Raw genomic sequence first — 27,747 nt, 5'->3', positions numbered from 1 at the left:
GGAACAACAACTGTTGCCCACTGTGACCATGTGGCAAGTACAGCCTTGATAATGACCACTTTTTCAGAAATCGTTTATGAAATCGCAGCAAACCAATACGAATCACTACATCCTTCATATAGTGTTGTCCCTGCATCACTAAGCCGATCATCCCTGAGAATGGATCATTGCTTCACTATTACCTTCCCAGCAGTTGGCTTTTTCTGTGGTAAGCCGTGACACATGGGAGTATAACGAACTCGCGTTCATCGCCGTGATAGTATTTAGGTTACTTCAGGATGATGGGCGCGCGACTCACCTTCGCGTGGTCTCCTCCCGTGATGTCACTTCCTGCCGTCAGACAGCCAGTTCAGGCCAGTTCACTACCGCTGTAGTACTCGGTCTGTCCCTCTGAGCTGTCAACACACAGCAACGAGCCACTCTGCCAGCGACAACATTTTTCTCTTCAACGACGTTTACCTTCAGATAACAGCTACTCCCGTCTCACCATGACTCGGAGGTGATCTTCAGCGTGTCCAGGTGGTTCTGGGTGAGAGTGTATTTCATACGTTTTACCTCGCTGTCATCACCCATGTGTCAGTGGCTACCTAGCTGAGAAGAAAGCTAACGACTAGCTAGCTGATGCGCGTCCGACACATACTGGCCAGGGTTTTCGTAGAAACCCGGTTTGGCTCCGACAGTTTCTGACACCGAAAGCAAGGTTGGCATTGAGCGACACGCGCACGTTATTGTTAAAGTAGTCACCAAGTAGCGGACTAACAATGGAGCTTGGCTAACGTTAGCCAGCTAGCCAACATCCAGAAGCACTTCCTGAGGCTCGAAGGCATGCATCGTTGTCAGAAATTAGGCATTTGTCAACAGGGGAATATCATGAGAGATGTTGGCAACATTAGCTGGTGAGAGATGAACTCGCACGCTCATTGTGTTACATTGTAGACCTTTAACAGTTGAGTAGACGTGTCTTTGGTCCTTAATTGGCTTTGGTCTGAATTGTGAGTAAGTATTCCAATTATAGTGGTAGTTCATACGATGTAGTCAGTAGTCATGAAGTCATTTACTCACTATATTGTGTGTGTGTGTGTGTGTGTGTGTGTGTGTGTGTGTGTGTGTGTGTGTGTGTGTGTGTGTGTGTGTGTGTGTGTGTGTGTGTGTGTGTGTGTGTGTGTGTGTGTGTGTGTGTGTGTGTGTGTGTGTGTGTGTGTGTGTGTGTGTGTGTGTGTGTGTGTGTGTGTGTGTGTGTGTGTGTGTGTGTGTGTGTGTGTGTGTGTGTGTGTGTGTGTGTGTGAGGCATACCTGGATAAAAGTATACAACAGATCATAAATGGATTGGGCTTCATATAGTCGACACCTATCAATTAAAAAAATGTCCTGATCGAGTTCAAGTTTATTTGTCGCGCAATTACCAATCAAACAGTTAAGCTCAGGACAAATGTATTCATTGTTATTCACTTTTATGTGACATTAACAGAAACCGTTCTTTGCTGCCTCAAAGAGGCCGAGCAGATAATTAGATTGTGTGCTTTTATTGAGGATATGACCTTTGAGATGAGAGGAGAGGAGTTATATCCACACATAGCAAGCAGTCAGACAGGTGAGTCATTAAATCCTTACATTTCACAATGTGTGTGTAAAAGCACTGAGCACACCATTGAACTTCACTTTTGTTTTTCAATTAATTGACTAATTATTTCACCGCTACAATTTATTTTGAGTGGCTCTATTTAAATTAAGTTAGAGAAAATAAGTCAATTTAAGTTTACTAAGAGATCAGCCAAACTGGACTAGGTAATTTAAACAAATTATTTATGCTTAGTTTTAGTACTTGGTTAGAAATGTGGACTAGAATAAGATAACGGATCAGCGTATGGAGTAAAACACAATAATCTGCACAAACGCAGTGGTGTATCCTTTAAAGAGGCCTTCTGGCTAAATGATCACACCTCTATGGTTGTTGTAGTGATGTACCTATGTATTTTAGATTATGCTGCCAAATGTATGTAAGTATCATTGATGGGCAAGCTTTACTAGCTCAGTCCATGTTACACATCTGGATTCCAGCAATGAAGAAAGTAAATTTCCCCTTTGAACTTTCGTCTCTGTGAGAGCTTGAGGTCTTGTCCAAACTGCAAATGTTGAAACGCTTTAGACTTAAATACATTTTCCACTGGTCTTTGAGCCAATGCCTCAACACTTTTCACAGGTGAGCTTTAAGACAGCACTATGTGACGGAAGGCCTGCCAGTGTGGATTGAGAGTGGAGATGAGAAATATCCTGACATGGTAAAAGTCCTGTCGGCAGCCCAGCGCTGTTTGGTGTGTCAGGGAAACAGATCTTTCTTGTGCCGGTTTAGCGGTTTGCTTCCAACAAGTAGAGGACAAACCAGCGTCCTGCATCAGTGGAAGTTAGATTAAACACTTGAAAATAGAAACAGATGTGAAATTTAACACACTAACACAAACCTGGGAATTGACTTGTGCAATTAGATGAATATATCAGGCGTTGCTGATTGAAAGAGCCTTGCTGATTTTAATCATGGTGTAAATCAGTTGGTGTAAACATCATTTGTAGTTGTTGTGATGTGTCCCGCACTGTTTGCTCGAGCTCGCAATCATCATCAGCTGACAATCTCTCTGACAATTTGTGACAGTAAGCTCAGGACAGAGCAGTTGCTAGATCCCTCTTTAAAATGCTACTCGTTGTGATGATGACGATGGTCATGAAGCAGCGCAAGAGATGGGATGATATTAGAGTATCCTTTCTCAGACCTGGTTAAACTGTTAAACAGAAAAAAAATAGATGACAAACCCACAGTTTTTCGTTGACATCACTAATCCATCTTGCATTACAACGGTGACACAGCAAGACACTTGTTGCATTCTGAGACTCAGTGGATCAAAAGTAACTCCTGAAAAAGATGTAAATAATGAAAAGCACACATTGTCTTGAAAATTGACAATTGCTATGCGTTGAGCTTGCAGTTTGATATCACTGTAGCCCACCAGTCTAACTGCGTCAAGTTTCTGTGGAGTTCAACGGGAATATTAAATATGATTGTAAAATGGGTGTGATTGAGGCATTTAAGTTATTATTTCTCATGTATGAATGAAAAATAAATCTTGGTTTACCCTAATAAAGAGTGGACATTGTCTGTGCAGATAGTCATGGATTTTTTGTGTGAGGCCAGTGGTCACAGTGATAAACAGCTTGATTGGCCAATGATGGGGAACAAAGATTGGGTGTAAAGCCCCATCCAAAGGAGGGGAAGTGATAAAGAAAGCACATTGAGTGCAGAGCATGAGGGCAACAACACTTTTCCCTCCAAATGCTTCCATGAATTATATTCTTCTGTCATTAGGTCATTGTCATTGTTCACTTTTTCCTTTCTGTCTGTGTTGAAGGACAGAAAGGGAAAGGAGAATATGTCTAGTCTTGGCTATCCTGGATGGATTTATTTGTATACTTTTGTTATGCTCATGTTCAGGTTCTTGGAAAAAATGTCCCTGAGCTGCTCGGCTCAGCCTCGCCCAAAAGGGAACTTTGTCTTGATAATAGTTGGCAAATGATGATATTGAGACACATGGGCTTTGAAGCATGACTGTAAGCTTTATGTTTCAGTTGACATGCAGTTCAAAGAGCTTTTTATAACTGAATCAGACTAAATTATAATTTTTCAAGACACATTTTTAAATATAGTCTGTATTCAGCTTCTCTAATTCAACTAAATATATGTTTTGCCTTTGGACTGGTTGGGCAATTAAAAAACAAAACCTTGGGTTTCTGAGATATTGTGATGTGCATTTTTTTTTAATGTTTACCAATTTTATAGACCAAAAGATATGATTCAGTAAATATTCAGCCGATTAACCGCCAAAGAAACTGTTGCAGCCCTGGTCCCACCATTGTTCAAACTTCTGCAAAGGTCCATTTGTTAATGATAATGAATGTATTACTGATGGTACAGTCAAATAGATTAATAATTAATCTTGTCTCAATGTATTTCATAATACACAATGGCCTTGAATAAACCTTTGCTTAATCATAGAACAAGATATACTTTTGTACTCAAATAGATGTTGAGGTTTGATAAACATAATCAGGAGATTTTGTTTTCTGACATCTTCCAGTTTCTTTCCACAAACACTTGAGATGCAAATCTTAAACAAAAATAATTAGTGCCTTACATGCAGTGGTTGAAGTTGCCCAACTGCATCAATATCCAATGAACAGGTTACATCCATTATTTATTGTCGGTTGCAGTGTATGCGCAAAACGGGAAAAGTTAGCAGCCACGATGTTGTCGTTGGGACCTGCAGCCACTTGCCCAGTAGGTTTCTCAGTTCAGCTTTGAGGTTGTCAGCCTGGTGTACTCTGTCAGGGTTTCTGCCAGTGTATCCCAAGCATGGAGTAACATTACAAGTGTTCAGTCGAGAGACTGTGTGTGTGCAAACTGATGGGTATGAATCTAGCACGAGTACTTTGTTAGGGGGGACTATTACAATTCTGCAAATATTTAAAATATTTAAGCAAATGCTTTCTATATGAAAACGTTTTACTGCATATCGGTCACCATCCATTCAAGCTACTGTCCCTTTCTTATCTAGTGCCGTTTGTTGTAACCCATCTTAACGGAGCCCAACGAGCAGCTTTAAGCAGCAAGTTGCTCCTCAGAGCCAAACATTTTAAATTCTTATTTGCAGTTAAATGATTAATTATTAACTTCACTAACATTGATTGTCATGTTTAATCTTATAGTTTGAAATAAGATCAACAGCTGCCTTGTGTTTTATTTTCCCAAGCCTGCATTGCTTATTAATACAATAGCAGACTAATCAAATGAGAGACAACAATGTGGCTTTAGGCAGGGCTGGAGAAATCTATAAATATCTCTAAAGTCATGCTGACACTTAGAGGCCCTATAAGGGTCCTGTGTAGTCCAGTTTAAAAAAAAGAAAAGTGTTTCCTCCTGTAGCCCTTATATTTATTATATTATTGCATTGACATTGTGACAGAAAGACCAAGCCTCGTGAGTGGCTGGGAGTCGAGTGGAATTACCTGACAGTTCTTCCATATTCTGCAGCCATTTTAGCATGAGTTCATGATACATTTCTCAAGGCATTTTTGATTAGATTAGATATTACTTTATTCATCCCCAGGGGAAAATTTCGTGACGCAGCAGCAAACATGTTTACAAATATACAGTACAATAAAATAGCAGGGCATATTACATTTAAGAATTTAAATAATAAAATAAAGATAAAAGTGTATACAGCGTATCTAAAGTATAAAGTGAAAGCGGTGCAATGTTTATTGATCAATTTGAGGAGGATCTGGCCAGATGTGATTTATTGTACAGTCTTATTGCAGTGGGCAGGAATGTTCTCCTCTATCTGCCCTTGTGACAGTGGAGCCTACAGTATCTAGGTTGTTTAGTCACTTTGGGAAATAGTTACTTAACTAACATTAATTATTAACAGCAAGTGGGATAGGAATGGCAATGACGAAAGTCTGCAGGAGCTGATGGTAACAGAAAGAAGTGAATTTGAGATGATGGGAAAACCTTTCACTTACTCTCCAAATTGGCTCTCGTAGTCCATGAAATTCTGGACTAAAACCTGCATTACTGTGGACATCGTCTCTGTTCAGAAATTTCCCTCATTTCCATTTAGTTTCTCAACATTTTAACTACAGAAAGTTGTTGTTAGGAAGAACAACCAAATTAAATTAATGTTGGTTAATCCTTACTTAAAAGGGTGTCCAACAATGTACACCAGTGAACACTTTGGCATGTGCTGTCACATTACCTGGTAACTCTTCTGCTGCAGCGCAATACACATTAACCATTATTGTTTTTCCCTTTGGCTGATATGTTACTGTTTTGTCAAAGTCTCTTTTCCCAGTTTATCATCAGTCAATTTAGTGGAAAAGCAACATGAAGTTTTGGAAAGCGGTGTTCATAATGGTCATTGTAATATTATAATTTTTTTAGATCTCCGCCAGGATAATCATGTGATCATTTGTTCACGTGTGAGTGTGCGCTTGTGTCTGACCACCGCTAATCTCGCATTCCGCTGCTGCAAACTGCATAATATTTTAAGTTCCTAGTTATGGCTGCATGCTCAAGGACCTCATGGTGGCGTTGACTCCCACTTTCTCAAAACATATTTGATTGCCTTTTTATACTGTCAGCTGACTCCTCACTCATTCTTAGTGCTACCCTATCTGCTACTCTGGCCAGTTACAAAGTGCACAAAAACCATAGACCTTTTGCCCACTTTTACTGTTTTGAACATAGTGTTTGGCTATCAGCTAACTGCTAACTACACACAGAGCTGACTGCATCACTTTTGTTATTGTAAAATAAATTGAGTGAGAAGCCTAAATACACATTTGAAGTTGCGCTTATCCCTGTGAGACGGAGCTGAGACACATACTTGCACAGTGCAGACGTGTGTATATAGAATAAAATGAGAATGTGTCTGTTGTGTGAGGCATGCAAGTGAAAAAAAACATTTGATACACTTGCGATCTAGGTTAGCCAATAGTCGGTTGTGTTCATTCAATCGGATAATACATCAGTGGTCGTTGTAGACACACCAGGCGGAGTTCTATCCTCTACTAAGCCCCTTTCTAATTTTTTTTATTTTTTTTCCCAGGGTTCCAGGTTGGTGTGGTGAGAGAGCAAACTAACTGTGGGGAGGAGGACTGCCTGGGGCATCGTGTCCCTGGCTCTCAAGGTAGGAGCTAGTACTGTAATGGATCGTTGTTGATCTCCACCCCAGGGTTTGGCACATATGTGAACCGTGGATTAATTACACAGTTTATCTTAACCATCACATTGTGAAATAAAGTTTTACTGACGTCATTATCTGACGATATTCAGTAAAATATGTGATCAGGTCATCAGAATTCATGCTTTCTGTTCGCCGACCCATGATAATATTACATAAACAACCAGTCCGTCTTGAAATTGACCGGAGGAGATCTGGGAAAGTGGCTAATGGACAACGAACGAAGGTTCCGCCAGTTACCTGATGATGCGTTCAGGCTCTGTTTGGTGAAAATGGGTAATGGGCGAAGGTAAATTATAATGTTATCATGATATCTCGGAATATGTAGTGTTGGTGAAAGACTTGAACAAATCCAGTTGTTTCAAGGAGATGTTGTCACAACAACATAAATTGATATTTGAGAGGGAATTCTGACCTGTTTACACTAGCTCTAAGCAGCTTATAATAAATATACTATATTTTATTTCTTAATCATTTGAGTTGTGCCTTTTTTATGGGGGAAAAAAAACCCCACTATAGATGACTATAACCAAGTAAAAGGATAACATTTAGAATTTAAGGTTTACGCTGACTTCAAAGTAGTTGAAATGATGTTTGTGGCGGAAGTAAAAAAGCTACCAGCGGCTATAATCAAACAACAAAGGGATCTGTATCTGCCAATATGGATCATCAATCATCTTCAATTAATATCTGCCGCCCAAAGAAACGTGGTCAGAGATCTCTAAAAGTTATATTTGATCCGAACCGTGCGTTTTGCTGTTTGCTGAAGAAAGTGAATGATCCTTACTGACTGAATTACCCACATGGTTGAAATTTAAATGTGCAACAGATTCAGTGGGTCATTTTCGAATCTACCCCGAGCTTACTGTGAATTTTTTTTTTTGGGGGGGGGGAGATTTCTTAATAATAATAATAATAATACAGACTATGTAACAATCTGACTATTTCATTCTTACTGACTGCCAGAGGCAGTGCTTAACACCGGGCACAGCCTCTGACGGTCAGTAATGATTCATAGAATTGTATTTGCATCATAGTTGGTTACAGTAACCATATAAGCTCGATACTTTAAATCCTTTGTGGGTGCCATTTTCATTGGTGTGTTATCTAGGAGTCGCCATGCCAGGACAGGAATTTTGTAAAAGACTGTTTGCATGATGAACTGGTGTTGGTATTTCCAGTCATAGCAGAGTTAGAGGAGGGATTGTTCTTGTTGCACTGCACCCACTGCCCAGCGCCGGCCAGGGGGCTGCCATTGTAAAATGCAAGGAAGGGCTTGGTCCTAACTAAAATATCCCGCTGTATGTCAGAGAAAAAGTCCACCCAGGTGCAGCTGCCAGATAAAATCAGTGTGGGGGGCACTGATACAGGATCAGAGGGTGTTCCTGGGTGGTGGGGGCAGAGCTGGTGTTTTAACTCCCTGTTTGTTTCACTTCATGTTTGTATGCTGGCACTGCCTTCCCACCAAAGACTGTCACTGCACAGAAGAAGGCCATTGTTTTTCAAAGGAGACTGCGGTTATGCTCTCCGTTTGGAATAACTAGTGCTCACTGTTTTGGCTTTCTGTCCAGTTTACCCAAAGTCAACTTTGACCCCACATACGCTTACCTGTAAAGGCATGGCATTATAGCAGACAGGGTAGAATTTCATCAGTTAGAAGTTTGGATATAACCACCAAAATAAGAGAATAGGCAAAAAGGATGTGACGTTTTTGTTTACATATTCCATGTTTTGATTTGGATGAATCTTAGCAGCTGGTAGTTAAATTAATAGCTGTATAATTGCATGATTACATGATGTTTAACATCTGAATGCTTTAAACATTATTTGTATTACCAGTACATTTATTTAGACTATTTTTAATGAATATTTATACTGAATTTTACAACAGTGTATAAACTCAAAGCCACTATTTCAACTAAATAATATCTCCCTGGAAATAGGAATAATTGTATTCCTAACAACACACACTGAGTGAGGTTTGAAAATAATCTAAAAACTATCACTCATTCATCCTCTGTCATCCCCACCCTGCTAACATGGAGTGTCTGTCACTGCCTGACAGGCACTCCAGGTTGGGAGAGGGACTTTTCCAGTGAAAATAACAGTTATACATATTACTTTTCTGGAAGTGTATGCTTGTTCGACAGTTGTTTTTGATAAATGATTTTGGATTTTACTCACAGGGGTTGTATTGCATTTACAATAACAAGCACAGTTGTTAACTTGAGTAATATCTTCCACTTGACTGGGTTCATTCTCTGCGCTGTTGGTATGTGTTTGGAGGAGTTGAGCCTTGCCTTCAGTCAAACACGGCAGAGGAGAGACAGACAAAGAGGAGAGACTGCATGTGCCACCATAAATTACACCAAAATCACATTTTACACTCTTCTTCAAGTACCACCCTTAAAGTGAATTACCATGAAAACTTATTTAAAACGGGCTCTAATTCAGAACCAGGGTCCCGGGGGCATCCTTCGTCAGAACTCGGAGTCATTCCCAGTGGTGCACCCAAATAATGTTTCACATTTGCACATATCTAATTTTCACTGCAGGATGCAAGCAAAATGCTTGCACTGTAGAGCCCTGGATGGGATGTCACCAGTTCCCCCAGAAGTGAAATCCAGTGTACCTGATAACTACTGATCTTGATGCCCTAATTTACCTCTCGTACTACTTCATCAGTTTGACTCCACAGGAACTCGGCTTTACTGTTTCTCTCTGTAACTCAAAACAAGAAATGAGCAACACAATGGCGAACTAGCCTGCTGGAGCTACTTTAAGCCACATAGACAGATTGTCTGCAGCACAACTAGTATTTTCAAAAGCCTTTTCATCTTTTGACCGAGATGCCCCTTTCTGTCAATAGCAATGCAGAATTTACATACACATTTGCACAAAGTGACAGTGTGTGTTCCTTGGCAGCTGGCTGGTCCTCTGAGACAACTGAGAGGAGGGAATAGGGTCGAGCTTGATATTGGGTAACACGCATAGATTACTCGGTTGGTCTGTATGTGGGTGGGATGACGCTTTTAAGAGATAGGTGATCTGAGATAAAGCAGCTGTCTTGGAAGTGCTGTGCATTCTTGGAGTTTGTGTATGTCCCATGTGCTCAAATGATTGACTGACCTCGAATAGCTTTCCTGCACTTTGTACCTCTGATTGTAAAAGCTTCTCCATTATATTTAAGGTGACTCCACTGTAACATATCAAATTATAGGATTATTATGATTTATTCTAATTTTTATTAAAGAAAGTGATTTTTTGAAAACTGTACCACACAAAGACGTTTTATCAAATCTGTAGAATATTATGTGTCTGCAGCATGATACTTTTTAATTTAAATTGCACCTCCTGTGGTTTGAAAATTGCAGTTGTATCTTGCTCATGTTTGCCTTCTCTAAATTCAAGTTTGTAATTAAAGTATTACGTTATTTTCAAAATAAGTATATTAAATAAGTCCTATTAATGTCTGTAAATGAACCTTTTTAAGAGTTTTTAATTCATTTGTATCTTGAAATAAGAACGCTGCAGTATGCTCAGATGGATATTATATAGAAAATGAGAACAAATCACCTGTCGCGCTTGCATTTAGATAATTTAAGTCTGTTAGTCTGAGACAAAAAGCCAGTTATTTAGTTTATTTTGTATAGCCCAATATTACGAATTTGCCTCGGAGGGCTTTACAATCTGTACACATACGACATCCCTGTCCCAGGACCTCACATCGGATCAGGAAAAACTTCCAAGAAATAGAAAAAAAAAACCTTCACGGGGAAAAAGGGGAAGAAACCTTCCTGAGAGCAACAGAGGAGGATCCCTCTCCCCGAATGGACAGATGCAATAGATGTCATGTGTACAGAATGAACAGCATTACAGAGTTACAGTGCATCCGGAAAGTATTCACAGCGCTTCACTTTTTCCACATTTTGTTATGTTACAGCCTTATTCCAAAATTGATTAAATTCATTATTTTCTCAACATTCTACACACAACAACCCATAATGACAAAGTGAAAACAGTTTTTTGCAAATTTTTGCAAATCTATTAAAAATAAAGAACGAAAACATATCATGTACATAAGTATTCACAGCCTTCGCCATGACACTCAACATTTAGCGCATGTGCATCCTGTTTCCACTGATCATCCTTGAGATGTTTTTACAACTTCATTGGAGTCCACTTGTGCTAAATTCAGTTGATTGGACATGATTTAGAAAGGCACACACCTGTCTATATAAGGTACCACAGTTGACAGTGCATATCAGAGCATAAACCAAGCCATGAAGTCCAAGGAATTATCTGTAGACCTCCGAGACAGAATTGTATTGAGGCACAGATCTGGCGAAGGGTACAGAAACATTTCTGCAGCATTGAAAGTCCCAATGAGCACAGTGGCCTCCATCATCTGGAAATGGAAGAAGTTTGGAACCACCAGGACTCTTCCTAGAGTTGGACACACAGCCAGACTGAGCGATCGGGGAGAAGGGCCTTAGTCAGGGAGGTGACCAGGAACCCGATGGTCACTCTGACAGAGCTCCAGTGTTGTTCAATGAAGAGAGGAGAACCTTCCAGAAGGACAACCATCTCTGCAGCACTCCACAAATCAGGCCTGTTTGGTAGAGTGGCCAGACGGAAGCCACTCCTCAGTAAAAAGCACATGACAGCTCGCCTGGAGTTTGCAAAAAGGCACCTGAAGGACTCTCAGACCATGAGAAACAATATTCTTTGGTCTGATAAAACAAAGATTGAACTATTTGGCCTGAATACCAAGCGTCATGTCTGGAGGAAACCAGGCACTGCTCATCACCTGGCCAATACCATCCCTACAGTGAAGCATGGTGGTGGCAGCATCATGCTGTGGGGATGTTTTTCAGCAGGAGGAACTGGGAGACTAGTCAGGATTGAGGGAAAGATAAATGCAGCAATGTACAGAGACATCCTTGATGAAAACATGCTCCAGAGTGCTCTGGACCTCAGACTGGGGCGACGGGTCATCTTCCAACAGGACAACGACCTGAAGCACACAGCCAAGATAACAAAGGAGTGGCTTCGGGGCAACTCTGTGAATGTCCTGGAGTGGCCCAGCCAGAGCCCTGACTTGAACCCGATTGAACATCTCTGGAGAGATCTGAAAATGGCTGTGCACCGACGCTGCCCATCCAACCTGATGGAACTTGAGAGGTTCTGCAAAGAAGAATGGGAGAAACTGCCCAGAAATAGGTGTGCCAAGCTTGTGGAATCATACCCAAGAAGACTTGCTTCAACAAAGTATTGAGCAAAGGCTGTGAATACTTATGTACATGTTATGTTTTCGTTCTTTATTTTTAATAAATTTGCAAAAAACAGTTTTCACTTTGTCATTATGGGTTGTTGTGTGTAGACTGTTGAGGAAAATAATGAATTTAATCCATTTTGGAATAAGGCTGTAACATAACAAAATGTGGAAAAAGTGAAGCGCTGTGAATACTTTCTGGATGCACTGTACATAAACTCATTCAATGAATATGACTGAATGTATGAATGGACCTCCACAATCCATGAAACAGAAGGAGGTGGAGAGGAGGAGGAAGGGGGCCGGCTCACCGGGCAGCAGGCATCAGTGATGTGTTGGGGTTGTAGCAAGGCTGGCTAATCGGATTTCAAGGGTCATCACTGCCAGCAAAGTTGCCCCACCAATGTACCATTTTAGATTTTGATACCAGATTAAATGTTAATTGGCTGCACAGTTGTGGTCACTAATCCTTCTCATAAACCTTGACTATGAAGTTATTTGAATGCTTGGTTTTGCAACCACAGGAATGCAGAGTTAACAGCATAATACAAAACTATTGGTGATCTAGATTTTTCCCCCAGGATCATTGTATAAATTAGGAAGCTAACAAAGATGTGATAAATGTGTGGTGACAAACGCAGCATTTTCCACTCAATACTCTTTTCGCATCGCATCACTAGTACGCATCTTGTGACCCTCTGGTGTCTAGTCCCGGTTTTAGATTTGCTGTTGTGCCGCTGAAGTGTGTTTCCTCACGCTGACATTTTGCCTGTTGTGTTTGCAGTGACTAAGGGAGGAGCTTGGTAAACTGTTCTGCAGCATGGAGAAGGAAGACCCAAAGGTCCTCAACAAAGGGGAAGAGGAGGAGATGGTGTGTTTTTTTTTTTTCATTTTACATCGGGGCCAATGTGGGAATTCATGCTTTCTGCCTTAATAGACTGCATCCCCTTTTCTGCTCCCACCCTTTAGGAGCTGCAGGGCTACCGTCTGTGTCGTTGGCGGCTGGCCCTCGTGGGCCTCGGGGTGCTGTGTACGGGGGGCTTCCTCCTCCTGCTGCTCTACTGGATGCCACAGTGGTGCGTCAAAGCCACCTGCACCCGTACCACAGCTCGTGATGCCGAAGTGGTATTGCTGCGCTCCACGGTAGGTAGCAACTAAAGCTGCAATAATTAATCGGTTAGTCAACAGACAGCAACTACTTGGATACTTCATGAAATGTTTTGGTCATTTTTAAAGCAAATATTTAATGGTCTTTGTCATGACAGTATATTGAGTATCTTAAGGTTTCAAGTATTGGTTGCACAAAACAAGCTAATATGACACCACTGAGGTTTTAAATGTACATTCAAAATGTAGACTTAACAAATAGGAAAGTTATTTGGATTCAATTAATAAACACAGGTGATGAACTAAGGATATTTATTTCCCACTGTGGCTAATGTAAAAGAAGTTCATCTGTTTCCCAATGTAGGAGCATACTGGATGGTGTGTGAACGTGTATTTGTCATGTGTGTTTGCATTCCTTTCTCTCTGTGTTGGTCTCATGCTAGTGTACATGTGCTTGCATTCTTCACGACCATTTGTGTATGAATCCATGTGTTTGATTGTGGGTTATTTTAAATACCCTCATTAGCAACCTTCGAGTGTAAACCTTTTGCTGCAGCTCACTTTTTAAAGAGGCTTGTTCAGACCTAGGAATTTGATTGAGGGTTAAGAGTTGGGATTAGAACGGCTAAATCAGGATCTGAAAATAACACCTGTCAAGCACCATATGCAGTTCAACATTTTATGGTGGATACTTGAGAGACGCATGTCCTCGATATCTAGCCACCTAATATGTTTTGACACTTGTACTAAAGGCAGAAGTATAAGTGCTAAGGTTACCTATTGTAGTAGGCGGTTTAGGGAGTTAATGAGTGCTGGTCCTGAAAGAATACCTCACCTACAAAATCACCATTTGTTTATCAATTACCCTCCCTTGAAATGCTTGAAGCAAGTATTGCATGCTTCTATGATGAATGGACAATGTAAAACGGAGAAAAGTCTTGATGGATTTTATACTCATTACTCATCCAGTATAATCAAAGTCTCATTTATGTAGACGTATGCTCAGTACTTACCAAACATATGCATCTTATTTCGCTTTCACGGGTGGGGGCATGCAAGAAAAGTTTTTAACTACAACTTTGTGTTTTTCTTTGTCTAGGATGAGTTCCGACGCTGGTTCTTGGCCAGGGTACGAGTGATGCTGGCCCCGGGGAGCAACCCCTTCCACAGCTTGGAGACCCAGACCACCTCCCCCTCCCCCTCCCCTACCTCTCCCTCCTGTCCCTTCTCCTCCCCACATCTGGCCAACGGACACAACCCCCACCCCTCCGATGGCAGCCCAGCTCAGGAGCTCTTTGGAATATATGGTGACTACCAGCCCACAAAGGTAAGTACCCGTCTCCACAATATTCAGTGTTTACACTACACACACAAACACACCCACACACACTGAATGCACCAGTAATGGAAACCATGTTTTGTTTCCCAAGTTGATAGAAGGGTGAGTTGTACTTATATTTATCAGTACTGATACCGCAAATTGAAAAACGTATGTTACATAAAACAGAGTGCCTTCCCTTTCTCTATTTGAAGCACAGACACGTACAGTATGTACTCATTTACCTAGCTGTCCTTGTGGGTATTCTCCATTGACCACGTTCATTCATAACACCTTATACCAACAAACTCAATAATACAAATATAGTGTAATTTTCTCTACTCATTCAATTATTAAAAGTGACATTATTGGAATTGTATATTTACACTTTGTGAAACTGCTTCTCTCATAAGTTCAGTTTTCTTTTAAATGTACTGTTTCTTGACTTTAAATATGTACGTACAGTAATGCTGACATACGTTTCTACCCTCTGCCCCTCCCCTATTTTATTTTCCCCAGATTCGTTATTTTACCTTCCATAGCACAAAGTATTATTGGAACGACGGTGTGCAGAACTTTGACGTTTTAACGTAAGAATTCTTTGACTTTCTACAGAAACAGCTTCTTTTTTTTTTTTTATACCAGTTTGCAGGAACCTCTGCTGCAGAAAATTCTTCACTCAAAGTCAGCTAAATTGGTTTAGGGTTTTACTGCTGTGTGCACAGTACACGGCAGTAAATATAACTAAATATCCACATCCCATTTCTTAACCAAAAATGAGCTGTAAAGAAAAATGAGAAAAACTAGCTGTAAAGTCTGAATTAAACAAAACCGTGCCAGCAGCACAGGTCTAAGTATTGACTTTGTCCCCTGCCTTGGCCGATATTTCCCCTACAGTGGCCTGGATGATCTGCAGGTCAGCTGCTCTACCCTCCACTCGGAGCACAGTGCAGGTCTGACCAGGAACCAGCAGAAGTACAGGTAACATCTTCCCGGTCTGAAGGAAAGCTCGCACTACTCCTCGACAGCCAGAGGAGGGTACTCACGCCTGTTGGCCAGATTATTCTGTTGTGTGAGTTACACTAGCTGCAGCTGTGTATCTCACACAGATTATTCTGTGTGAGATACTGGCTGCCATTTATACTCTCGGAAGTGGTCAGGGGAAGTCAGTGCAGAGATGTTGAAATTATATTTTATACTGTGCAGAGAATGGATAATTTAAAAGAGGGAAGGAAGCAATTAGATATTTTCTAAAGAATAAAAACATGCATACTCTTACCCTTGATGGTACATTGCTGTGTATGTGTGTTTAGATATGAAGGTCTGGTTCAAACTTGGCTCACAAATGTCTCTTCCACCTCTTGTCAGGAGACTGTTCTTCGGAGTGAATGAAATTGCAGTGAAAGTGCCTTCTGTTTTCAAGCTGCTTATCAAAGAGGTAGGGCCCAGTTTGCATTAAAACAGGCAGTCTTCTCTTTTCTCTTTTAAAAAAATTATAAATTCAATGAAAGACACCTTGTAAACGTGTGTGCTCATCTATTACAAGTAACAGACTTGTTAGTTTATGGTTCCAGTTCCTGCAAAAGCCAACATTGTCAAACCCACGCTAATTAACCAATCAAACTTATTCTTATTCCCAGCGAGTAGATGGAGCACAGTTAAGTGCACACTTGTTTAGGAACGTTTTCGGGATCGGAGTGTATGTATAATACTACACTATTGCCCCAGTGATCTGGGTCCCAACTCGCGTTCAAACAACTTGGGTACAATTTCCTAATGCATCTCATACCCTTACACCTCAAACACTGCTAAAGCATGTGAACTTGATAATTTGTATTAAGTAGATTCTTACTCTGGTAGCATCTTTGTTATGCCCTCAAGTAGAAATCTCTGTTTTTATATTTATTGTAGTGGTTCCTTCATGCTCTCACCTCTGCAATTGCCTCCTTAATATGACTTTGTCTCCTCCTGCAGGTCCTAAACCCTTTCTACATCTTCCAGCTCTTCAGTGTGATTCTGTGGAGTGCCGATGAGTATTATTATTATGCCGTGGCCATTCTTTTCATGTCGGTCATATCCATAGCTACCTCTCTGTACACCATCAAAAAGGTGAGCTCCACAAAAGGTTGAGTCATTTATCTGACCTCATAGTTATGGCAAAACCTGGTTAAATTGAATTGGAAGAGAAAATAGATGTCCTTTGCACTCACAAGTGGTCATGGGGATCAAGAAGCTGTCTAAAGTTTATCATCTGTTTTCTTTTTTTCCCCAGCAATACATCATGCTTCATGATATGGTGGCAACTCACAGTATTGTTCGTGTGTCTGTATGCCGAGCCAACAATGGTTTGTTAATTATTGTTAGTCTTTTTCTGTGGCCTCTGTAGAGTCATTTTGAATTGTAGTGCATGGCATGTTTTATTCTATTCAGTCGCTTGCCTTTTCTGAATAGTGCTTTCCAAAGCAAACCTGACGATAGCCAAAGCAGTGCAACTGTCTGGCCAGAAAAATTGTCTGTCCTCCAGATGGCTTCTAAGGTGGGGAAATGCAGACTTGGAGAGAGACATGGCATATGTTTGATAGCGGGCATAGCACATGTGTACATTCTAAAAAGCACTCAAATAGTTATGCACATTCTTTTGTATGTCTTAACTCCTTTTTTTTTTTTTTTTTTTTTTTAAATGAGTGATGGTGTCATCAGGTGTCTTATAAGCTGTAACCAATTAAAATTAATTCCGCAAGTTGGCCAAAGGACACAATTGCATTCATGCTCAGAATCAGTTAGAAACATTGCTTTGGAAGCCTGTATGTACACTGCTGATACTTTAATGTATGCAGCCATTAACTGCACTGGCCCCAGCGTGTGCGTGTGTGTGAGAAGACTCTGGGGCTGTGACAAAAAATATTTCCTTTCTCACCCCCACATGCACTGTCTGCTACAAATACAGTCTGTATTTATGGCACACATTCACCACCTCCACTCCTCCTTTGCACCCCCCTTCCTGGCAGAAATCGATGAGATTTTGTCTACTGATCTGGTGCCCGGTGATGTGATGGTCATCCCCAGCAATGGGACCATCATGCCATGTGACGCCGTGCTGGTCAGCGGCACCTGCATCGTCAATGAAAGCATGCTCACAGGTTAGAGGCGACATCTGGAAATTTAAGTAACTCAAGAGTGAGAACGACTTGTGTAATATGTGTACATAAACTTAACAAATGACCACAAGAGACTCTAAAATGGCAAAATGCTTTATCTGTTAATCTCACAGCAGCCATTCCTAATGTCAATTTAAACCCCATCAGGTGAGAGCGTTCCTGTGACAAAGACTAATCTCCCCAACCCATCGCCTGGGGAGAGGGGGGAGGAGGCTGACGCTGCCTACAACACAGAGGAACATAAGAGACACACGCTCTTCTGTGGTACCCACGTCATCCAGACCCGTTACTACACTGGAGACCTGGTCAAGGCTGTGGTGGTCAGCACAGGTAAGTGTCTGGAGATACATATTCAGAACTGTTATTGTTGGATTTGTTACTTTGTGGCCGTTTCCTTGATGTCTGGTATAGAAATGTGAGTACTAAAATGTTGTGAAGTGACATATTCAAATGTGATTTATATTTAAGTTTTACTGAGAGACACGACTCCCTTTTATGAGAATTGCATCTCCAAATCTTTTCATAACAACCTCTTCACGCAGGTTTCAGCACAGCCAAAGGCCAGCTGGTGCGCTCTATCCTTTACCCAAAACCCACCGACTTCAAACTGTACCGTGATGCCTACCTCTTCCTGTTGTGTCTGGTGGCTGTGGCTGGAATTGGCTTTGTCTACTCCATTGTCCTCAGTGTCTTGCACAAGGTAATTTTGCAAGTGACGAGCAGATTGAACAAATGCCAATGTTCTGATTTTGCGTTGCATGTGTTCAGAGTTTCAGAAGTAAAAGGGGTGGAAATAAGAGTGCAACTGTAAGAAATTCAAATCTTGTACTGTCCCCACAGAACATTGACTGGCTGTTTTTCTGTTGATTTACTTACTTGTGAGCTGCCCAATACAACCACAGTTGTAGCTGTTGACCAGATCACTGTGGCTGAAGCTTGAAACTAAACTGAAGAGATTTCCTGTTGGCAAAATCACTCCAGAACAAACTCTTAGTAACTAGAGTCCTTTTTCTTGTCGTCTGATACTTACTGACTGGTGTTTTAGCCTTTCCCTCCCTTGGTGCAACTTTGTACAAAGGTTTTCCCAACTAAAAACTGCAAGGCAATACATTTCAAAATCAGTGTGTGCTGCAAAACATGGAACTGTTTGAGGCATTGTTTTTCTCTTCTCTATAACCCCTGTTGTATGTAGGGATGTTGTAGGAGTATAGGGTTGTTGTATGATAAGCATCAGGCTTTGAGGATCCGTTCTTTTGAGTCCTTGCTTTGGATTTGCTGTGGAAATAAGCAGTCAGAGGAGAGACTGCTCTATTCCACTGATCAATTAATAGCTGTCTCTCGTATTTAACTGAAGGCATGATTTTAGTAGTCTCTTCAACTTATGAGTGAGTGTGAACTGAGAATCCTTACCAGTTTTAGGAGTGCTGAGGAGAAGTGATTATGAAATATTTAAGCATTTCCTGACCTTTCTATCTGCTCCAGGTGCCAGCTAAGACCATCATCATTGAGTCCCTGGACATCATCACAATCACTGTGCCACCGGCGCTGCCAGCCGCCATGACTGCTGGCATTGTGTACGCCCAACGACGCCTCAAACGCCTTGGCATTTTCTGCATCAGTCCACAGAGGATCAATATCTGCGGTCAAATCAATCTGGTCTGCTTTGACAAGGCGAGTACTGGTGGTTTTATTACTGCTGTATTTGCTCTTAAAGTAGTCGGAACTAACTTTGTTGATATTGAGAAGTATCCAAAAAAGTACTCAGCTGAAATCATACAAAATGTACAGACATATACAACAGTGTTTTGAACAGTTGTAGAACTAGAACTAGAACACTTTGAGGAATTAGATTTTATTCTATTTATTTAAATCACAATGTACTTTTTTCTGCTTACAGACTGGAACTCTGACAGAAGATGGATTAGACCTATGGGGAGTCCATAGGGTTGAGAATGGAAGGTAAGCTGATCTGGCTGCATCCCCAAGAAATATCAAGTCATTGTCTTAGTTTAGCTATTACTGAGCTGCTATTGTTTTACTGGTTACCTGGTGGAAAGGATTTGAAATGTCTTTTTCGTAAAGTCTCATTTCAAATTCTTGTAAATGCTGAAATCTCACTGATGATAAACTGGGATGATTGTTTATGACTGTCAAATGGGCTCATGTGAAATTATTTAGGTATCAGAAGAGATCAACAATCTTCAACCAGCCGGTATCTACTTATGAAATGTGTTATTCAGCTGCACAGTAATGCCGTTGATCGTCAGATATTATAATATGCATGAATATTGAGGGATGATTATTGATTCATCTTAATTTAGATTAGTAGTTTTCTTGTTTAGAAAAATAATGGTGGCAAGAATCAGTGATATTAATAATCACGCACTGTTACTGTACTATTATTTATTTAAAAAAAAATGTTTTCACATCGTAAAAATAATAGCTAGATCTTTTTCCTTGAGCCTCTCCCAATCAGTAAAACTTCTTTCCTCATTCACCTGCTGTTTCTTCAGTTTCCATCCGTCAGAGGAAAACGCATATAAGGAAAGTCTTGTCAAGTCCCAGTTTGTGGCTTGTATGGCCACCTGCCACTCTCTTACCAAAATAGAAGGCCAGCTGTCTGGAGATCCGCTGGACCTCAAAATGTTTGAGGCTATTGGCTGGGTGAGTTGTTCTGTGTCTATCCAAAAGCTTAATGTTGGTCAAAGCTGCATAGGGGAATGTAATTAGTCAGACTGTGGGGACAAATAGCCTTTCAAAATAATGGTATGTGCAAGCAAGCCGTGAGACAGGAAGAGAGAGAGATGATATCTAAAATATATTTACTATGTCTAATATGTTCACACATTCTTTATCTCTTGCTGTTCTTGCATTAAAAAAAATAAACTTGTTTGCCCAGATCCTGGAGGAGGCTACTGAGGAGGAAACATCTCTCCACAACCGTATCATGCCCACTGTTGTTCGACCCCCAAAACAGCTGTTGCCCCCACAGCCTGCCGTATCACCAGAGCAGGACATGGTAGGAAGAGCAACTTAGTCGCTGTGTCCAAATGACTGCAGGGAAATGTCAAAAACCCTATCCTTTCTGTACAATTGGCTCTAAATATATTTCAATGTTATTTCTAAAATATTAGATTTGGAGTGTGGTTTTGGACATTGTACTATTCTTTCTGACTTTTTTTTTTTTATTGTGCAGTAGTTTATTGGCTATATTCAAAACCAACATACTCTTGTACCAGCAAATGTATTAATGGTGTGAATGATTAGTTTATTTGTTTTGACATTTTGTTTCCTCATAGACTCATCCCACTCTGCTCTTTTTCTCATTCTAGGAACTCTATGAGCTCTCGGTAAGTAGTCCTTTTGGGGGTAGTGTAAATGTAATTTACTACAAAAGAAAAGTTGATTTTAAATAGTGGGGAAATTGGGCATAATAGTAGCCTTCTATTTACTAATCTTGGCCAGTTAATATAAGGTGGTTTAAGATGAGCAATGTTTATATTATGTTTAAGGTGACAAAGTGTCTTCATTTTGTTTTATTATACAGTATCAAAAAATAATCTAGGTGTCATGATTTTGTTAACCGACAGTAAAGTAAGCCAATATCCCAGGATGTTGTAGTCATTAACTAGCATTGTCGGTGATGGAATTTAATTTAAATGTTTCATCTTCTCCTTGATAATGAATAAGACAGTAATTTTGTTTTTGTGTGCGTCTGCATGGGTGTGGATGTATAGTCAACGTATGAGGTAGGAATCGTGCGCCAGTTTCCCTTTTCTTCAGCACTCCAGAGGATGTGTGTGGTAGCTCGTCTGCTGGGGGAGAAACGTATGGATGCTTACATGAAGGGAGCCCCAGAAGTGGTGGCTAGTCTCTGCAAGAAAGAGACTGGTGAGTTGTTTGATTACTGTCACTGCTATGGTGCTGTTTAGCACTAAAATTATTATTATTAGCGATGCAGGATACATAGGTAGCCGGTATGTTATTGGCCAATAAGAAAATGTGATTATTGTTCAAAGAATGGAATTTCACCCAGTAATTGTGTCCAGCTCTATTCTAGAAAACGATTGAAAACCCAGAATATGGATTTCTGCCTCTGTTCCACTGTTTCCACAGAAATGTGATCCTCTTTAATTGCTCTGTCTCTGTGTCTCTTCTTTGCAGTGCCAGAAAACTTTCAAGAGGTTTTGGAGAGCTACACCAAACAGGGTTTCAGGGTCATCGCTCTAGCTCATCGTCGACTTGAATCCAAACTCACCTGGCACAAAGTACAAAATATCAGCAGGTAGTGTTCTGTATATTATTGATATTGTTGCAGTTGCCCATCACTTTAAACCTATTTCTCTAATCTATGACATTTGGTTACAAATGTGTATGCATTTTCTCTTAAATTAGGGATCCCATTGAGGCAAACATGGAGTTCCTTGGTCTGATCATCATGCAGAACAAGCTGAAGGCAGAAACCCCAGCTGTGCTGCAGGACCTCCGCCAAGCCAGCATCCGCACAGTCATGGTTACTGGTGAGAGCATGCACACATTCACACGCCCTTAAATAAACTACTATCATGAACACTAACAAGCAATATGACACACAAGCTTTTATGTATTTCGCTGTCTTTAGTCGCAGGAAGCATAATTAGTTTGGTTATATGTGTATTGGCACTGAGGACATTTAATCCCTCTGTAATTTACTCAACTGTACCTGTAATCTCAATAACCTTTCTAGGCTGCTCAGTGTAACTGGCACAAACTAACTCCAATATTCACCAGAGGATTTCATTTTACTTCCTTGAAAAATAGAAAAGCAAAATAATAAATGTGTGCTGTCTTCAAAATCCAGGTGACAACATGCTAACAGCCATCTCTGTGGCCCGGGACTGTGGAATGATCCCTCCCCAAGACACAGTCATCATTGCTGATGCCTTCTCCCCCCATGATGGACAAGCTGCGAAGATCACCTGGAGATACGCTGACAAGCCGAGCGAGACATCTCGCCTGGAGGTGAGGCGATGGGGCTAACGCTAACACGAATCCTAGCACAAATGCACACACGAAGAGAAAGAGACTTGCACGATCAGACACACAATAAAAGGCTTCATGTGGGCATATATTCTTATCTCAACTGTCTCTGAAACCAAAAAAGTAAAAATGTTTGTCAGTTGGTTGTTCTTAATGCCAAGGAGGTAGGGAATCCTATTTCGCTGCCATTTCCTTCATTTGTTTTCAAAGTGCAATCCAATAGAACGGTTGATACAGCATAAAAATATGACCTTTGCAAAACATAAAATCAATTAGTTGTTATTGACACAGTCTGCGTATGTTATAATGGATTGACGCTAATCCACACTATCATTAATTTAACAGGCCATAAACATCAGTCTGGAGGATGTTGGTCACGTAGATGAGCCCAAAGCACAAGAGCTGTACCACTTTGCTATGAATGGAAAATCGTTTGCGGTCATCTTGGAGCATTTCCCTGACATGCTTCAAAAGGTATGAGGTCATCTTATATGAGAGTGGACAGCTCTCCAACCGTTTCTGTAACTGACGTGGAAATATTAAAGTTGCTTCTACTTTTCTTTGGTTACAACTATCTACACGATACCTAAAGTTTCTGTTTGTTTATTGTTCGTATGTTCAGCTGGTGCTGCAAGGCACGGTGTTTGCCAGAATGGCACCGGACCAGAAAACTCAACTCATTGAGGCGTTGCAAGGCGTAGAGTGAGTGTCTAAACCATGATGTAGTCCAAAGTTTATTGAAGTGTTACAGTATTTTCTGCTTGCCACCGAGTCTGTTGAATAAGCAGCAGCAATAGAATCGGCATTCAGTCAGAACTGTGAGAGTCTATACGATATATATACTTGATGGTAACATTGAGCACAGAGTCACTGATCTTTTTATTTGCACAGTTACTTTGTGGGAATGTGCGGAGATGGAGCAAACGACTGTGGGGTATGTACAGGCACTTCAAAAGTAACTATCAATATGGGAATATCATGAGGACATTGACTGATTGTAGTTGAGACGTACTTTATATTTCTCACTTTCCTCACCCAGGCTCTGAAGAGGGCACATGGTGGCATCTCTCTGTCAGAGCTCGAGGCCTCTGTAGCCTCTCCCTTCACCTCCAAGACCCCCAACATCTCCTGTGTCCCCAGCCTCATCAGGTAAGTCTTGATTTATTTTTTATTTGTGTACCATACAGTTTATAAATAAATGGCAGAGAAAATATGAATGGTGAAAGTGATCAAATCTAAAAGAAGCTTCTCACCTCAAAAGCACCAGGATAGAAAACTGTCATTACTTGTTGTTTAATAATGTTGGTGAAGTTTTGGAGTTTTGAGCTTTAAAATAGGTAAATGTTCACACTTATTAAACCATTAAATTAAACCACCACATGCTTTTAAAAGTCACCGATAAACTCATCGTGCTTAAATGTCAAGTTGTGTTTGTATAGCTACATGACATAATGTTACTTTGTGTTGCTTTTACAGGGAGGGGCGTGCTGCTCTCATCACCTCCTTCTGTGTGTTCAAGTTCATGGCGCTCTACAGCATCATCCAGTACATCAGTGTCACTCTCCTCTATTCTGTATGTAAAGCTGCTTCCAAAAGCAATAGGAGCTGAAGAATTAATGAGAAATCCAGACTGTAATCTGTACTGTTTGTTGTTTTTCAGATCCTCAGTAACCTTGGAGACTTCCAGTTCCTCTTCATCGATATTGCCATCATCCTCCTTATTGTCTTTACCAGTAAGTAGAAGAAAAGAGTCATGGATAACGGGATGTGTTTTTTGTTTTAATCATCGGGATTTGTCTAGCTTTTATGTTTACTTCAGGTCTCTTCTCCTCACCCATAATGTCTGTTTTTTCCCTTTCCCATTGCTCCTCCTCAGTGAGTCTGAATCCAGCTTGGAAAGAACTGGTGTCACGTCGTCCCCCATCAGGTCTGATCTCTGGGCCTCTGTTATTCTCTGTGCTGACCCAGATCCTCATCTGCTTGGGCTTCCAGACCATTACATTCCTTTGGGTCCGACAGCAGTCTTGGTACACGGTCTGGACACCACTTACAGAGTGGGTACCTGTTATCATTGTCAATGTACTGCTGCTAAACTAAAATAACATCACAACATAATTGTGCAAAATACAGTTATTATGAAATGATTCTCAAATCCTATCTAGTTAAAAGATTTCGACCACATCTTATTCGGGCAATTGTAGTTTTTTTGTCAAGGAAGCACATCGCTTTACTTTGCAAAGTTAGTTCAACCTCATCGTACCACAGACACCATTATTAAACACTGCGGTAAGAATTATTTTATTAATATAATTTAAGTTTTTAAAAAAAGAACCCCCGTATCTTCAGAGGCTGTCTGTCAGAGAGGACATTGAAAACGGCTATCTTTAGGATTTATCTGATAATTCAATGGCATAATAAAAGGTATAACGAGGAAAATGTTCATGCATACCGAGCAATATGTTCAGGAAAAAGAACATGGAAGGACCTTTGCGTCACTCACAGGGCAACCTTACTATCGGCACACTTTAAACGCAATGACATTTAGTCTGTGGCTAAATGTCACTTTGTGAAATTCGGAGTTTCTTTTTTTATCTCTGAGAATATTTTAGTTTTATTTCTTTATATCTCAGACAAAATTATGTTTGCAAAGGCCCCAATACACTGTTGTAGATGTCTGTATTTTGTCCACAGACTGAAATCTGTTATTTGATTTTTCTTGACTCAAACTCTCCTCTCACCTAGTGTCTGCAACCTGCCATCACATATTAACGTGTCTGACCACAATGACACAGAAGTGGACGACCACAACATCCAAAACTTCGAGAACACCAGCCTCTTCTATGTCTCCTCCTTCCAGTATCTTGTTGTTGCTGTCGTTTTCTCAAAGGGAAAACCTTTCAGGCAGCCTAGCTACAAGAATTGTAAGGAACTTGCTTCCTAATGAATCTTTCCTAAAATAGTTAGAAAGTTAAATGTATGTAATCTGTTGTGTGTTTTTGTGCTTGCTTGTTTTCTCTCCAGGGCCTTTTGTGCTGTCGGCCTTGTGTTTGTATGTTTTCCTGCTGTTCATCATGTTCCACCCTGTCAAAGGCATTGATGATTTTCTAGAGGTAAGAAGACGTGAACACAAGTCTGTTGTAGACTATAATAATAATGCATTTTATTTTGACATGTAGGCACATGAAGCCTTAAAACAAGGCTATCTTTTAAATAATCTCTGAAGGTCAGCGTTGGAATATCTCTTTCTCTCTTACAGATTGTTTGTGTCCCGTTTGAATGGAGGATAAAACTCTTCATCATCATCTTGGTCAATGCTGCTGTGGCTGTTTTTGTAGAGGTAAAACACACACACACTTAAACACATGGTAACAGTATACGTTTTTCTCATGTTCATCTTTTTTTTTTTTCATGCAGTGTGCTGATTTTTGTCTCATTTAGCTGGACAGCAGGATCAATCTTGTGTTGTGAGAATGTATATTATGAAGTGAAAATTCAGTATTTGTAATAGTTAACACTAAGTTGTGTTTTTTTCTGAAATGTTAACATTTGTTGGGCTTTAGAAAATCATCAAAACAGCATATGTTTGACTTGTGTTTAGGAAAAAAAGAAAATAATTTTATTGCAGGACAATGGCTAGCCTTTGTTGGCTTGCCCCCAGTGGAGCAGTATGATAATGGCTTTGACTTCCTTTTTAGATGACTGCCTTTGCATTGATGCTCTTCGTAGCATCCTAGATGTGGTCCTTTATTAAACTTCCAGTGAAAACTCATTTCCAATGTTTTAATTGAATAAAAGACAAATAATGATAATATTTTGCTCATAATCAAAGATTTCACTATTTTGATACACCATGCACTTTCTTCATGCACTTTAACTTTAATCTCACATGTTATGATTAACACACAACTTGATGGAAGAAAGTCACCACGATTACAAAAAGCTTTGATGTATTGTCGCTCTGCAAAACCCTCTATGCAAAAAAAACAAAAACAATGCAGACGCAATGAGAAATCAAATTAGCAACTCTAATGCTTTCCCCTGCCCACTGCGCTATTCCATAGACCTTCATCCTTGACATCATCTTATGGAAGCTTGTGTTCAGCCGAGACAAACAGAGCAGCCTCGGCATCACTCCTGTTGCCTCGACACCACAGGTTGGAAAAATCTGCCACATTCTTCTTTCGCCCTTTCATTTTCCTCGTGTGCTGTTCCCTCTTTCTGTCCTCACTACTTTCTCTAATATTTCGCAGCTACCTTTTTATTGTAATTTCTAATCAAGAAATGGATGTCTCATTCTTACTTGTCCCCCTCCTTCTCGTGTCCCTCTGATGGGCCTTCTGTTCAGGGCTTGATAAAAGTCGCAGTTTAACTTCAAACCGTTCAATTTTGAGAACTGCTGAAGTATTTTACTTAATAACATTCTTGCTATAACTGAAATCTATTAAGCACAGTATAATTGGTATCAAAGCATGGTTAAGGAGAAAACTTTCTACTGCCAACTCTTTCAAACTATTATTATGCAGAATTTAGTTTTAAATGTCTTGCATGCATGGACCATTGTTATAACTCTACTGTTTAAAGAATACTTTATACAACAGTTGTATCAGCATACTACTGTTGGATATGAATTGGTCAGTAAAAGTGTTTCAGAAACCCCTCCATCAATATGACACCAGTTAATGGAAACTTTCCCTCATTTTCCTCTTGTCGCTGATATTTGTATTAATTCTATTTGTTTATTTTTGGGGTTGTGGTATTTTCAGAGGGCCATTGACATGCGAGCATACAAGTGTCTGTCCCGGCTGTGCTGCCCAAGCAAGATTACACCCAAGGCTCGCTACATGCATCTGGCCCAGGAGCTCAGTGTGGACCCCGACTGGCCTCCAAAGCCAACCACCACCACTGAAGCCAAGTCCCGCTCTGAAAATGGCTCCACCTATCGAATCAGGATAAACTCCTAGCACCCCCCCACAACACCTCACACTATCTAATCTAGCCCTCCGATATAGGAGACATGTATGCAAATACCGTGTGTTCAGTGAATGCACCTTCAACCTATTCAAATTAAATTGGATAATCATA

At 40.4% G+C, this 27,747-nt stretch overlaps 1 protein-coding gene across 1 annotated transcript; it reads left to right on the top strand.

Annotated features, from left to right (window-relative positions):
* Nucleotides 1–331: 331 nt before the first annotated feature.
* Nucleotides 332–27,747, top strand: atp13a3 (ATPase 13A3). Its single transcript, XM_034530544.1, has 34 exons — nucleotides 332–529; nucleotides 6,654–6,734; nucleotides 12,848–12,934; nucleotides 13,033–13,206; nucleotides 14,270–14,497; nucleotides 15,008–15,078; nucleotides 15,386–15,469; nucleotides 15,857–15,926; nucleotides 16,463–16,597; nucleotides 16,761–16,833; nucleotides 17,497–17,628; nucleotides 17,794–17,976; nucleotides 18,189–18,346; nucleotides 19,129–19,317; nucleotides 19,544–19,605; nucleotides 20,160–20,310; nucleotides 20,546–20,665; nucleotides 20,979–20,996; nucleotides 21,384–21,537; nucleotides 21,811–21,931; nucleotides 22,042–22,166; nucleotides 22,487–22,647; nucleotides 23,011–23,139; nucleotides 23,288–23,367; nucleotides 23,557–23,599; nucleotides 23,705–23,814; nucleotides 24,142–24,238; nucleotides 24,326–24,398; nucleotides 24,542–24,719; nucleotides 25,408–25,586; nucleotides 25,687–25,775; nucleotides 25,922–26,002; nucleotides 26,727–26,819; nucleotides 27,429–27,747. The coding sequence occupies exons 3-34, from the start codon at nucleotides 12,884–12,886 to the stop codon at nucleotides 27,624–27,626; spliced, it is 3,810 nt and encodes a 1,269-aa protein (XP_034386435.1). The 5' UTR covers nucleotides 332–529; nucleotides 6,654–6,734; nucleotides 12,848–12,883; the 3' UTR covers nucleotides 27,627–27,747.

Source organism: Cyclopterus lumpus, chromosome 4 (genome assembly GCF_009769545.1).
Source record: "Cyclopterus lumpus isolate fCycLum1 chromosome 4, fCycLum1.pri, whole genome shotgun sequence".
NCBI classification, from domain to species: Eukaryota; Metazoa; Chordata; class Actinopteri; order Perciformes; family Cyclopteridae; genus Cyclopterus; species Cyclopterus lumpus.
Note: the sequence above shows the minus strand (reverse complement) of the source record. Positions and strands in the feature narration are given on the sequence as shown.

Bases quoted from the DNA above. Each gene is read 5' to 3' on its own strand.
- atp13a3 (XM_034530544.1), top strand. From the start codon at position 12,884: ATGGAGAAGGAAGACCCAAAGGTCCTCAACAAAGGGGAAGAGGAGGAG. The intron at 22,167-22,486 runs GTGAGAGCATGC...TTCAAAATCCAG, and splicing joins CCGCACAGTCATGGTTACTG to GTGACAACATGCTAACAGCC. The intron at 23,600-23,704 runs GTATGTACAGGC...TTCCTCACCCAG, and splicing joins ATGGAGCAAACGACTGTGGG to GCTCTGAAGAGGGCACATGG.